General features: G+C 42.2%; 1 protein-coding gene across 10 annotated transcripts in view; it reads right to left on the minus strand.

Moving 5' to 3' along the window:
* Positions 1-15695, minus strand: part of gab1 (GRB2-associated binding protein 1) — a 62203-nt gene that overhangs the window by 18080 nt on the left and 28428 nt on the right. For 7 of the 10 annotated variants that reach the window (XM_058386335.1, XM_058386333.1, XM_058386336.1 and 4 more), the window contains one exon: positions 91-388. In XM_058386335.1, the coding sequence (XP_058242318.1) occupies positions 91-388 (298 nt within the window). Of the gene's footprint in view, positions 1-90; positions 389-844; positions 914-3887; positions 4270-15552; positions 15635-15695 lie in introns of those variants that run through there. The other 3 variants (XM_058386342.1, XM_058386337.1, XM_058386339.1) reach the window with 3 other exon arrangements.

Here is a 15695-nt window from a genome sequence, read left to right on the forward strand (position 1 = left end):
TTACAACTATTACAGTTTTGAAATGAGATGGCCAACAAGCCATATATAGGTTCGATGGATAGTGTGCATGTCTGTGTGTTTGTTTCTTACCATCTGTGTCGGTGGGGTTGAAGCCACAGATGTCGCAGATGCAGCGCACCCACTTGTTCATCTCGTCCTCGGTGTCAGCCACCAGGTAGAAGACTCGGTCGATGGTCTTGATGTCAAAGATGAAGCTGTGCTCCAGCTCCTTCTTGTTGAAGCTGAGCCCAGCGTCCACCTGCTCGCACAGGTTGAGATCGATCACTCGGATGGGCTTCTTCACGTGGTCATTTTTGTAGTACTCCAACACGTCCGGGTCTCCCGTCAGTCGTCCACTGCGCAGAACGAACCACCGCTTCTTCCATGCCTGTGGTGTAAGAAACACACATAGGTAAGTTTCATTTTCACATTTACTCAGTAATGTACTGGTATTTCCTTCATTCCTAGGGAATTTCTCTTAATATCCCATTCTCTTAACATTCAAAGCACTTTTTCAGCACAGCTTTATCTGCGCACATTCCATGGAAAAAATAACAGATCAATCATGAAGGAAATAGATTTATTTGTCTAGAACAATTCTACGTAAAGTGACCATAATAAATCTGTCCACATCAAATTTAAATTCAAACTTAACTATATTAATCTATAAACAGCACAGGCATTGTTTAGTGACCATAGAAAGGAAGCTTCATGGTCTAGACAGGCTGAACAAAACAAGCAGCTGCTATTTAACAGTTAGCTGCAAAATTCTGCTCATTTAACACCAGTGTTAAAACTACAGCAAGCGCATTGTGAAATGTTTCAGCTCCAGACAGGTCATTACATTTCAGGTCAGGTCAGGACATTTCACCGCAGTCTAGTCCATGTGGAAGAAACAGAGACGCAGCTGTGAAGGAAGACAGACAGACAGACGGACGGGGTCCGTCACAGAGTGAACCCGGTGATGGAATGTGAAGGCCAGCAGAGGGTAGAAGGTCAGTGTGGTTCCTCTGATGCGGACTGAGTAAATTCTAAGTGGTAGTTTTACACAGAACCCATGCAGCTAACCCTGCATTTCTGTAGAACATGACTGGAAACGCTGCTCGTCTTCCCACACATTCTCTGCTCAAACTCCCCACACAGCCCACAACACATGAAAACACACACACACACACACACACACACACACACAAAAGAAACACAAACACACATACTCCACCAAAGCAGCAAAACTGAAAGCTATATCCTGAGAAAGAATGACAGTTCCAGAAACCTCAGAACCTCACAAGTCACTCGTCCAAGCAGAAGGGTTGAGGCAACCCTGTTTCACAAGCCTACAGCAAAACAACTAGTACCAGTCGGATGTGGTAAGATTTCTGGACACGTTTCTGTCAAATAACTTTGGAGTAACTATAACTGATTCACAATGAATAAGCAAGTTCTGGATAGATCACAGATGAGTGCGCCTTGTGATTATTTTATTTATTTTAAAGATCATATTTTACTTTATGCTTAACCGGAGTGGATTTATCTGAGCTTTAAACCAGCGCTTGATGAACAATTGTGTTGAAATGCGCTTTACAAAAATCTTGACTCCTGTTTTAAATGTAAATGAAGTACTCGGACCTTTACTGCAAACGAATTATTATTAATGTCGGCACTTAACCTTATGAGGTTAAGGAGGTTACAAGCCCGTAACACGTGTTAACAAGGTTATACCTCTATCATTTATCCCAAGCCAAATCAAGCATCACTTCTCTGACAGATTCTGATGATAGAAAAGAGCGCTCCCTGGAGTGTTAAAAAAGATGATTATTTGTAATTACTCTCCATGTCTTTGTGTTGGTATTTGACTTCGGATGATGAAATACGTCCTTAGAGCTAGAAGTGTATCTTGTAAGACCATTCCTTGGTTGTTACAGTAAATGATCAGGGAACTGCTCTCTCAGTACGTAATGGTTCAGCTATCTGACTGGCCCAAGAAACTGTTTATTAACATGTTCTCTAGCTTCCTGAACTAAGTAAAAACATGTCCCATGGGGTCCTTCAGGGGAAAGGAGATTTGGAATGTTCTAGTGGCTATGAAACATCATTCGTGTTATTTGTTTGCTGAGGTCTTTCCAAAGAAACCGCTCATATCTTACAGCTCCAGGATAACGGCAGACTCAGACACAAAAATCACTCTGGAGAGCCTTCTCTGCTTCGGGTTATGAAAAAATGAAACTATCCTTCATGCCGAGATCTTGGAATGTTCAATATTATTGTCCCGGGCTGAAAAGCAAAAACAAAACAATCAAGAGAATGAGTTTTCCTCAGCCCACATTAATGACGCAAAGTCTAGAAAGTTTAAGATTTAGAGAAAAAAAAAAGAAAAGAAAAAACTTCAGACACACAGGCTGCTCACATTAAAGTCCAGAGCTGTAAAGAATGTCAAATCTTTGGTGGTGTTTATTTTTTGCCGCCTGGTTTTAAAAAAGATCAACAACGCCTCCCTCTGTGCCATTTTCCCTATCCACAGAGTTCTCTTTGTTACAGAGCCAAAATCAGACCCCCAGTACAGTACCCCAACTTCCTTTGTGCACACACACACAACCTTGAAGTCTTCAGTTCCACATCTGACATACACATATGTATATATATACACACACACGTGCACACACACACACACTCACACTCACACTCAGGTCACACACAGATCTTTGTGTATGTGCAAAACATTTACCTTTACAATTGGCATACACTGTTTTGCAGGGCAACTTACATTTATCTCATTTACAAAGCTGAGCAGTAGAGAATAGGGGGCCTTGCTCAAGGGCCCAGCAGTGGTGGGTGGCCTGAGATTTGAACCCACAACCTTCTGATCAGCTTACACTTTATCTCACAATTAGCAGCACTAGATTTGCTTGTGTATTGAAGTCTGCCAAAAACAGATATCTCTAAAACTTGCTCAAGCTTCACAACAACGCATTCTGAGATCTGATCACACACACACAAACACACACACACACAGAGAGAGAGAGAGAAAGAGAGAGAGAGAGAGAGAGAGAGAGAGGGAGAGAGAAAGAGAGAATAAGAGCTAACGACAGAGAAAGAGAAAAACACAGTAGGAGTGTGAAAGAGGGAGACAGTGAGAGAGAGAGAGAGAGAGAGAGAGAGAGAGAGAGAGACAGAGAGAGCTGTGTTAGAGGAGATAATGTATATCAGTACGAACAAGGGCAAGTGAGAAGAGTCAAACACCCGCATACACCCCCACTCCCAAACACACTCTCACACACACACACACACACACCCAGTCATGCTGGACACTAAAAACAAGGACATATCTACAACCACAAGCATTTCTTACACACACACACACACACACACACACACACACACACACACACACACACACAGCGTTTCAACATCTCACACCAGCATTGGTTCAGTGTCATGGCTATGTGAACAGAAACAAACACAACGGCCTAGTCTCAGTGTTTGTGTGTTTAGAGTTACTCCACGAGAGAAGAATCATGGGTATCGGCGCCAATTTTTTTTTTTTGAGTCTGCTTCAAGTGTGTTGTATGAGTGGGTGGAATGTGGAGTATTTTAGCTGTGTCACAGAAACACTAGCTTGTGCGGAGGAGTAAAAAAAAACGGCCAAGCCTGACAAGAAGAGTGAGCCATGATCTCTCTTCTGCCATCTGTGCAATCTCTCCGACACGTGTGCGCGCACAAACACACACACTCTCTTTTTTACATAATTAATACCCGACTCTCTCTCTGTTCACACGCACACAGTGTACAGAGAGTGTACTATAGTTCAGATCAGCCTGTACTCACTACTGTAATTACTACTCAAATATCAAGCACACACACACACACACACACACACACACACACCCTACCTCAAGCTCTGGATCCTGAATAAAGCACAGGCACACACAGAGCACACAGTGTGGAGCCACCTGTTGCTGCTCACTCGTCCACTCTTTAGCGCACTACAGCAGTCGTCCATAGAGAAACAGAAACCAAGGGATCGGAGCTCAAGGCCAGCTCAACACTGGTGTGTTTTCAGAAAAACAGCAGCCCACCATAAACCCCGAAATCCACAAAGAGCTCCAGTGTTCCCGGTACAATTTAACCCTGAAATAAACCTCGTAGTCAGAAAAAAAACAAGGACACAGTGAATCGGGACGCTCCAGGGCCGTCGGTGGACGATCCATTCCAGTCCAAGGCTGGAGGAGGAGTGCACTTCTCAAACGTCAAGCCCTACAAACTCCAAGTGAAGTGCAATGTGAAGTGTGGAAGGAGTGGGAGAGGGGACGGGGTGGGACGAAGCTCAAGAGGCCCTCCCAAATGCAGCAACAGCTGTCTCCTCTCCCCACACACACACATACACACACACATACACACAATCGTATGTGTGACACACAGCGGAAGCTGAGGGCTGTAGTGTCACAGGCTGGAATTGAACAGAGATGCCATTGAGGCCCAACATGCAGGGGAATGCCATCTGAACTGAATCACACGGCCATGAGGCACTTTACATGTGTGAACTGATCAAAAAACAGGGAAAAAAAAAAATTTAAGAAGGGGGGTTTCATGCCATAGTGCCTCTCAAAATATGTCGGGGTTAAGGAGTGGGCGCTATGACACAAACATATCATAAGAGTTGAAGACATAATATGTATAGTGAACCCTGAAAACAGTAAAATAATTATTATAATAATACAAAAAAAATACAAAAACACAAAAATAAATATATATATATATATATAGAATAAAATAATAAATATTAAGAAATATGTATTGAATAACTGATCAGAATATTATTATATCATCATCACCAGCTCTGAATCAGTATATCTCAGGCTCTGAAAGTCAGGCTTTTAATTCTCTGTGTGTATTTCTAGCACAAATTACAAGCACTCCTTCATCCACAGCTTCTGTGTACTAGTGAGAGAAACAGATCAGCAGCTCTGCTCCATGCTCAGAGGCTATACGCCGTTAGACTCGTGTTTGTCTGGGCTTTATCAGGCAGCGCTGAAGGCCCAGCCGCTCGGTGTGTCTAATAAGCATTCAGACAGTACAGAGCAGTACAGGCTTAGCTCTATATCCTCCCTAACCACCACACCAAACATTACACAACACAAGCACACTGACCGCCAATACACAATCCTACTACACACAGCCAAACCTGCAGCAGCCTTGAACGTCTAAATTAGCGCAGGATTACAAGTAGCCAGTTAATACGATTTTAGTTGTTGTTACTTCATTGGTGCAAATAAAGGCACACACTGGTAGCCTCTCAGAACATGGTTTGTGCTATTATACAAGCTTATGGTTTAGCAGATATCCCTGCACCCATTTAACAAAAAACACACAACTCTGATTGGTTAATCCTGTATCTCACCACATGGTATTCAGTAAAACATAGTTACACAACAAAAAGACATTATTACACAACTGATTCAGTTGAGGTTTGCAATGAGGTTTCAACAAGGAATTCTAAATACAATGACTCTGTTCACCGTTCATGAACATTTTGCTGCATGTTATCTGACCTTGAACAACATTGTTTCTAGCTACGCCACTGGAGCACAAACTTTTGCCTCAGCCTTCGAGTCACCTCCTCCTGTTATCAGCTGGACATACAGGCTTAAATAAAAGTCCTGGGGGGTTATTCCACGAAGCCAGCTAATAAAAGTGGAGCTTATATGAAAATAGCCTCAGCCTGATTTAGTGTAAGGGTCACTCCAGGCTCAGCGAGTTCCATCAACAAAGCAACTTATTTCTGCTAATTCAAGCCAGAATGAACAATCAGGGCTTGTGCACATGCACACGATGCATAATATAGAGATATAGTGACATGGCGGCGAATGAGGGTCGTCTTTTCACTGCAACGTTTAAATACAAATACAAGATACAAATAACATCATTAAAATAGTTTTAATAATCAGAAATTAACATGTTTAATGCATACTTGATTAGATTATAGAGTCGATTAAAAAGTCTGAGATTTTTAGGGTTTTTACACTGTCTATGCTTTTACTGAACTGAAATTGTAACATCAATATTTATGTCATCAGGTAATCTATAGTCTTAGTTAGCTAAATAAACCTGACAGAGCTTGTTGTACTATATACACATTTTAAACGTACAGCCCATTAAGAGTTACAGGTTTACGATGAAATAAAATAAAGTTGATGAACTCTTTCCCACGCTCGGCTCTATCCGGCCATAATTCAGATTTCCGTGCTTGCGTTTGTTCGACAGTTATGTACACACATAAAGCACACACACACACATATGCAAATTCAGGCACAGTAACTTGTAAGCATCTACACGTTGGCTCTCTGGCTTTTCTCCAACCAAAAGAAATCTTTGCCATCTGTATAAACACTTCCACCTGCCTTTCTGTGCGCTGGGTTTTTACCTCAAGTTAATTATTAAACCACCCGTAGTAAAAGCCTGCATGTTTGTGGATATTAAGCTTGTATTTTATTAGCGATTGTGCTGACAGCTCAATTGTTTTAGCATCGCGAGTGCTAACGGACAAATGAGGCCCTTGGTTCAGATTTGTGGGCTCTAGGATACCAGAGCTGCTGAGCGAACTGATGGTTGAATCATTTGTAAGTGTGAGATCTGTCAGGGATGGATGGATGCTAACATGTTTTGTGTGATATCAACAGAGCGGGATGCTGTGAGCTTTTATTGTTAAAGCTCAACTTTTATAACCATGGACACCCATCAGGCATAACATTATGAGCAGCAAGAGGTGAAGTGAATAACACTGATTGTCTCCTCATCATGGCACCTGTTAGTGGGTGGGATATATTAGGCAGCAAGTCAACATTTTGTCCTCAAAGTTGATGTGTTAGAAGCAGGAAAAATGGACAAGCGTAAGGATTTGAGTGAGTTTGACGAAGGGCCAAATTGTGATGGCTAGATCATCTCCAAAACTGCAGCTCCTGTGGGGTGTTCCCGGTCTGCAGTGGTCAGTATCTATCAAAAGTGGTCCAAGGAAGGAGCAGTGGTGACCCGGCGACAGGGTCATGGACGGCCAAGGCTCATTGATGCACGTGGGGAGAGAAGGCTGGCCCGTGTGATCCGATCCAACAGACGAGCTACTGTTGCTCAAACTGCTGAAGTAGTTAACGCTGGTTCTGAGATTAACTCAATTCAACACAATACAATTTTATTTGTAGAGTGCTTTTAACAATAGACATTCTCTCAAAGAAGCTTTACAGGAATATAGAAATACAGAATAAAATTGCAAAAAAGTTTCAAATTTAAGTTTATATTTATTCGTAATGAGCAAGCCAGAGCTAACAGTACCAAAGAAAACCTCCCAGAGACGATATGATGAAGAAAACTTCACTCAGAAAGGAAGTCATCCTCATCTGGGTGACACCAGAAAGTGTGATTATAAATCATTTCCATTCAACAGTAAATAGTCAAATGTAACCAGGAGTTTCTGACCAACTAAATATGAGCCTCGGCATAATTTTTGAATTAATTATAGCTTCAACATAAATTCCTTTTAGCCTATCAAATGTTCGATGACGGAGGCGAGAGCGCAAGAGTGACCACAGCAACGGCGGCCTGGACTCCAGGTGGTACTATCCACAGCAATGCCATATATCTCCAGATAATACACCATCACAAAATCATAAAACTTGAATGATCATAAAAACCAATCAATCAATGGTACAGACACTGGAATTATACTACAGCAACAAAAACACATCTGTCCTATAAAATCGGACCACAATAAAAATCTGTGACTTTAATGACCTCAGTTCATCCTGTTGCTGATGAATGCACCATACCTTCCCGAAAAAAAAAAAAAACAATTACCGCACCCTATAACTTAGAAGAGTATTTAAAACACATCCTGTCTATGTCACACATCATGAACACCAGTAAGTGCATCGTGTTATTTCTACAGAAGTTGTTAGGTATGGAATGTTAATTCTCTGGACCGTGAACAGTATGAGTGTTTAAATCACAAAATGAATAAAGCTCTTAAATCTGAATTCAGCTTGTCCCATGCGATTTTATGGATTCCTTTATTTTAAATTGGCTCTGGAAAAATGAGGAACCGGCTTCTCACTGCTTGTACAAATAATGAAAAGAGAACAAAGTTTAAAAGAAAAGACAAAAGCGGGTTACTGCTTGGCATGGCATTTATTGCGTTATGTAAGTGTTTGGGAAGTGTTAAAAAGCGGCTCTTATCATCAGTGGAAGAAGCCGATTACTGCAGATAAAAGAGGAGCACATCTCTAGAGGTCAACAACCAGCAGCATGACAACATATTCCTAATAACAGAACTAGTCTGTCAGGGCATTAACACACACACACACACACACACACACACCTCCCCCTGCTAGTGCATTCCCAGAGTGTATGACCTCATCCCTTCTCTCTCTCAGCTCCATCGATCTCTCTATTCCCTGCACCTGCTGCTTTCGGCTCTGTACGATCCTCACCCACATTAAGATCCCAGTTAACTCTGGCGCTCACACACACCCTATACCCACTCAGGGAGATCCTCAGAGGGGTGTGCTGAGCATAACCAAGCCACCGCTACGGCTCAAACGCCACACACTGCTCAAGACACAGTAGATTACTCTTACAAGAGGACCAGATTGTAAAGAATAAATAGATAAAATAAGGAAAATATGCACACCAGCCCTGTATGAAGCTAGAAAAATAAACCAGCAGTGGGGTGTGAGGACGTTATGAACAGGATCAGGTTTCAGAAATGAAATTGTAAAAAGGAATTGCATTAGGCACCTTAGATTTGGCTCTTAGTGCGCTCTCTGTCTCTCTCTCACTCTCTTACACACACACACAGAAAAAGCAGTGTGTATGTAAGGAGGGCGTGTCGGGATGCCTTTTTTTGAAGCTTGTGTGTGTGTGTGCTGTATGTGACATGTCGGGGCAAAGTCCTGGGCTGGGTCACACCTGCCACTCGCCTGTTCATCCTGCTCCTCTCTTCTGCACCAAATAAATACCTCTGGAAACATGCCTTGCTTCTAATCAATCATTCAGATTCTGAGAAAAACAGAATCGAATACGAGTTGGAAAAATGTCAAAAACAAAAAGAATACTGCAGGAGTTGTGGCATCGCAGAGTTTGTAGAACTTGAGAAAGTCTGAGGAGGCCGCTGACATGGCAATAATTATGTTGTGACAAAACAAATCTAAGCTTTGGATTATTCTGTGCAAGACAGGGATTCTGGATTTGCGAAATCGGAAAGGAAGAAACAAAGGAAACAAAGGAACAAAGGAATCTAGGAAAACATATCTAGGATTCGCACCGCGAATGCTCATTTCCTTTTACTTACTATCACATCACAGTAAGATAGGGTGATTAGGCTCGGAATACGACAAGATAGCAGGATTTTCAGAAAATGCCATCCATCTGGTACCTCGAATACAACCGACGCTGGCATTGATCTCAGGCTATAAAGATTACATACACGGTATAAGAAAAGCAGTACTTTTTCCAAAGCGCTCAGTTTCTGTCAGCGAAGCCAGTAATGGTAAAGCTGGAATCTGATTGGTCAGAAGATGCTGATTAACTTAAAGCAGCTCTGAACATATTTTCAGCCACGTGTTAGTTTTAATACGTTAACGTTTCTATAGTAACAACTTAAGCACACAAGAAGTTCATTTAGCTTCTTTTGGAGGAGTGACGGCTTTGTAACGGTCAGAGTTAAAGAAGCAACTTGAAATTTTTTTGCGTCAGGGCTAGTCTTACGAGTTTGTGCACTGTTAGCAAAACTGAATATTATCTGATTTGTAGTCAGTCATTGTTGCCACATTATCTGTTCATAATAATCAGGACAAATGGAAAAAAACAAATATCTTTCTGCTGTCTTTCTTGTTTAGTGACTTCTCTGGCGTGTTCGTCTACTGGCCACGGCGTTAATGGCTTGGCTAATGTAAAGCGGATATGGACCACACAGCTCCATTTAGTACCACTCAGAGCTGCAAAACAAATGCAACACTCAAACGACCAGGTAAACATTAAGATGTTCGTGTGATAAGGCATTCCTTCGTTCCTTTCCACTCTCGGAACGAGAAAGTAACACAAATCTGTATAAGACTCGGATTCAGAAGCAACTACTGAACTACAGAGATAAGGAGTATATGTTCGAGCTATTCTCTAAATCTCAGTTTACTAAAGATAGGATAGGAGAACAACTTTTTCTCCTCCTACACACATACACACACACAGAAAAACAAGCTTCTCTCCTCGAGTGCTACTCAAAGACTAACCATCTCATTCCCTATGACTTAAAAAAACAAAAAAAAAAAAACAACCTTGTCCTACTTCTCCATTTCCCTCTGGTACTCAGCTGATCACACTTCTGTTCATGGAGAGACACTTACAAGAAAGAAATGAAAACAAAACCGACAAGCCCATACACACCCTGCCGCACCACACACTAAAAGGATTTGATACGGCGAGGCTTGAGTGATAATCAGGAAAGAATTCCCTTTATCACTTTTCCTTTAAGTGCTGATGAGAGGTTTCCTGGATTGTAGGTGAGAGGAGTTCCGCTGTACGACTCTTAAATGTCATTAGCGACCAAACCTCATTGCTCTGACAGTTAGTGTTATCTCTTACATTATAAAAGATCTAAACAGTCATTCATTTTCATGTTTTCTGATTACGGAGAAACCAAGAAGCCCTCTGTCCTCCAGACTTAAAAAAAATAAAATAAAATAACTTCCTAGCTTCATCTCTGACTGTTACAAAGTGCTGATTAGAGACTCTGAAAGAGTCAACCCACGATACCAACGCTGCCTTTAGCATGCGTTCAAAAGCTAGGTGATTTGTCGGGTGTTTTTTGGTTGACAGATTGGTGGTGTAGGTGGTCTGTTCTATTTTTAGCCCAAGCTTGGTGGCTCAACTTCCTGTGAGGAGCCTTGACATGGAATGCTTGGCTTGGGTCAGTTCTTTGGAAGCAGCCATACAGTTTACATACGCTTCGTATCGGGAATATTGGGAATATTTCTGGGTGGCTGGAACGGATTATCTGCATTTACATTATTCCTTACAGGAAAATTAATTTCACAATACAAAGTATCTCCTTAAGAACTCACCTCCAGAATGAACCAAATTCGTATGCTGAGGTTCCACTGTACATACACCAAGATTCTTTCTTCTTGCTATACTGACACAAGAAATGCCTTATGCCTTATTAAAAAGCCTGTCATCATGTCAATATTGAAAGTTAAGATTTCTATTTATTTTATAAAAATCAAAATTTCATACGTGCGTAAATGCATCAATAATATACGTAGGCTTCAACCTTAATCAGTTTTATAGTCTCATTCTGGCACCGTGAATGGCAATCCAATTGCACGTGGCCTTTTAGTCCCACCAGTACCGTTAAGTTACATAACAATACTCGGATGTCGTCGTCATCATCGTCATCATCATCATCATCAACGGTGCATCAGGCTGTAAGCCTCCCCCATGGTACTATCACTAAAATCCCCCCATGCCAGCCAGTGGCGCAGAAAGCCCCCGAGCTGGAGGAGGAACAATGATGCTCTTAAAAGAATCTCACTCCACAGCGTCAGAGTTTTTGGCCACCGAGGCCGGGTTGACGAGGTGCATGGCGAAAGGGGGAACGGATAAGGAGGGGCCACAAAAGCGCCTCTGTGTCCTTTCAACAGGCAGAATAATCAGTCTTTGTTTTCTGTTATAAGTAAGAAAAAGGCAGGGGTTTTTACATCTGCAGCTATTTTTACGTCTGCTTTTCACACGTCCTAAAACAGCGATAGCAACAGTGTGACGGAGGCAGATGAGCGAATGGGTCAGCCTCATAAAGGTCACGGCGATGGAGCGTCAGCAGGCTTCTCTCTTTCTCTGTGACTTCGCAATCAGCACTCTTTTCAGGCATTTCTCTCTCTTGCCCTCAAGTTTTAGCTTCAAAAAAACATTTTCCGCAGCGCCACTGCTGGCCTTGAGCGTCGAATGGACAAACGGCACTGTATATATCAAAAAAGCACAGGCGTCTCTGATGAACTGCTGAGGGACACACTGCTGGGTCTACCTTCACACACTCCGAGAGAGAGAGAGAGAGAGAGAGAGAGAAATGGGGTCAGACAGACAACAGATAGAGAGCAAAGAGAGACAGTGAGAGACAAAAAGTACAAGAGAAAGACCAAAGAAGTCAGAGACAGAGTCAGAATGACTCTGAGAGAAAGAGAGAGAGCAAGATAGAGAGAGACACAGGGGAGATCAAAGAGAGACAGAGAGAGAAGAACCAAAAAAAGTCAGAGAGAGAGAGAGAGAGAGAGAGATAGATGGGGGAGGGCAATAGAGACAGAGAGAGAAGAATCAGAGAGAGAGAGAGAGAGAGAGAGAGAGAGAGAGGGCAACAGAGACAGAGAGAGAAGGATCGAAGAGAGAGACAAGAAGGTCAACAGAGACAGAGAGAGAAGGATCAAAGAGAGAGAGAGAGAGAGAGAGAGACGAGGAGGTCAACAGAGACAGAGAGAGAAGGATCAGAGAGAGAGAGAGAGAGAGAGAGAGAGAGACGAGGAGGTCAACAGAGACAGAGAGAGAAGGAGAGAGAGAGAGACGAGGAGGTCAACAGAGACAGAGAGAGAAGGATCAAAGAGAGAGAGAGAGAGAGAGAGAGAGAGAGAGACGAGGAGGTCAACAGAGACAGAGAGAGAAGGATCAGAGAGAGAGAGAGAGGGAGAGAGAGAGAGACGAGGAGGTCAACAGAGACAGAGAGAGAAGGATCAAAGAGAGAGAGAGAGAGAGAGAGAGAGACGAGGAGGTCAACAGAGACAGAGAGAGAAGGATCAAAGAAAGAGAGAAAGAGAGAGAGAGAGAGAGAGAGATAGGAGAGAGCAATAGAGACAGAAAGAAGGACCAAAAAAGTCAAAGATAGACTGAGAGAGAGAGAGAGAGAGAGAGAGAGAGAGAGAGCAAGACAGTGAGAGACACAGGGGGAGCAAGAGACACGGGGGAGAGCGAGAGACACGGGGGAGAGCGAGAGACACGGGGGAGAGCGAGAGACACGGGGGAGAGCGAGAGACACAGGGAAGAGCGAGAGACACGGAGGAGAGCGAGAGACACGGAGGAGAGCGAGAGACACGGAGGAGAGCGAGAGACACGGAGGAGAGCGAGAGACACAGGGAAGAGCGAGAGACACAGGGAAGAGCGAGAGACACAGGGAAGAGCGAGAGACACGGAGGAGAGCGAGAGACAAAGAAAAATATGAAGAGAGAGAAAATCAATCACGCCTGCTTTCTTGTCTTCGGGTTATTTATGTTCAGTGGGACGTGAAAAAGCTGTTTGACCTTGGACATGTTTGGAAAAAGAAAAGCAGGAGTTCAGGGTGACGGTCCTTGTCCTCGTCTGAGCTCCTTCTTGTCATGGAACATTTTTTCGCAAAAAAAAAAAAAAACACTTATCTTACAGTCTTCTTTCTTATCAATGTCCTTCTAAACTCAACATGGACTTAAGATACAATCTCAAAAGTGTCTCCACTGAGACAGAAAAACAGCTGGAAAGACAGATTTTCAAAACAAATAAATAAAAAGAAATTTTTTTTTTTGGGACCTAATGGTCAGTTCGACCGCAGTCTGGACAGACAAATTTCTTCAGACGCAAACCTCACGAAACATCTGCACTGCAACCACATGTTCAAACTGCTGAGAGGCCCTTCGTGTTTCTAATAAACACGTTATCGCTTCTATAAATCCTTCATGGAAACAGGCTAATGATACAAAGGTCCATATTTTGCGATCATTATATAAAGAGTATATAATCATCTCATAACAGAGATATAACACGCTAGGATCTGTCGAATGAGTTCAGAGTCCTGTACGAGACACGTTAAAACATTAAAATTGATCCCACCCACCCACAGAAAACGAAATGTCAATAAGTAACAAAGGAAAAAAAGAAAACTTTCCTGAGGTGGTCAGCGCGCGCACACACACACACACACACACACACACACACACACACACACACACACACACACACTTGCCATTATAAAGCCTTGCATACAGTTCTATTTATTTTGATTGAATTCACTTATTATGCGTATTTATTTCTTTAGTTAGTTTAGCTGTTCGGTTCGACTAATAACAACGTTCTTATTATTCCAACAGTAGCTTGCTACGTGATCTGATACCGTCTCGTTTCTATGGTAACAACTTAACTAAACATTCCTGGAAGGAGCCTCCAGTGTCAGAACTTTGTAACAGTCAAAGGATCAATTCATTACAGTACAGTTTCTTGGGAACAACTTACTTCTGTTCATTTTCTTATGAAGAGGGAACGATTGTTTATGGCGGCTATACCGCGAGTGATAACATAACTAACTCGTTCCAGGACAACATTAAATGTATGTGTTTACATGGATAAAGCTGGTATAAGCAATTCTGTGTTTTATTCCTACTTGATAACAGAACAGTTTAAAATGAAGAAAATATGCCAAGTGTTTTGGGGGACATGTTGTAAACGTGAGCTTCACATCAGCCTGACTGTATTCTGTAGGTTTAAAGATATACCATTTAACCCCTTTATTATCGGTACACTGGTGCGCCAGTCCGCCGGCAGAATGGGAATCGACTCATCTGATACTTTAATCAGTATAAACAAATCTATTTATTTATCGCCGCGAGTCTGATATAAAGCGAGTCAGTTCACGGTTGGCTTTCAGTGGGACACGATAATCTTACACAGAATTTTAGTGGTTGAAGATAAACACCTTCAAATTTTAGATGCTACAATCACACACTTGGGGCGTCTCGGAGAGCAGAGATAGTTTTGATATCAACATGTGGGGATAAAAAAAAAAAAAAAAAAAAAAAAAAAAAAGTTTTTCGGTTTTTCTGAAATTTTCTATGAAAGAACTGCCCCTAAAAAGAGCTAGGTAAAAAAAAACTTCTTCAAATTCTTAAAGCCCTTAGCGTCTACTTTTATATGAGCCATTAAGCACCACTGTGAAGTGTGTTGGCTAAAGACACTCAATGCTAAACATGAACAAATTCCAGTTTTTGGGTATCTGCTAAGCATAAAAAAAAACAAACCTCCACAGACAATTTTTCATAATTAACGTTGCCAACTTTGTGACTCAACCCTACTTATTACTGCTTACTTTGTCTCGAATGCTCTGTAACTATGAGTCCAGTTTTCAGGTCACCACCCGTCTCTGTCGTGTGCCACACGCTCCCACACTATGCTCTGACCTGCTGGAAGCAGCATAAACAGTGACAAAGCATGAAGTACTGACACACTGGCTCCTTAGAGGTTATTAAATTAGAGCGGTAATTCAGCCGAGAGAACGCCTGACCCGGCCTGCTCTCAATACGCCTTGGCAGCCATGCAGCGCTTTCACACATCCACCACCATCCAAAGAGGAGAGAAAAGCACAATCAATCAATCAATCAATCAATCAATCAATCAATAACCATGGAATTGAGTTCCAAGTTTAAGACAAACTCCCTGGTACTTATTTAGCTCTTGCAACACTCTCCTACCTCTGGTGAAGAAAAGACGGTTAAATATTTAGCATACCTCTTAGTGTCTTCGTAGGGAAGAAGCTAGAAGACAGAGATGTCTGTTAGGATTAAGGAGCATGTGGCTTTATCAGAGGGCTGCAGTTTCATTATATAGTCCTGAGGTGCAGCAGTTTCTCCATGTAACGGCTTCCTGTGTGG

The sequence above is a fragment of the Hemibagrus wyckioides genome, linkage group LG03, assembly GCF_019097595.1.
Source record: "Hemibagrus wyckioides isolate EC202008001 linkage group LG03, SWU_Hwy_1.0, whole genome shotgun sequence".
Lineage (NCBI taxonomy): Eukaryota > Metazoa > Chordata > Actinopteri > Siluriformes > Bagridae > Hemibagrus > Hemibagrus wyckioides.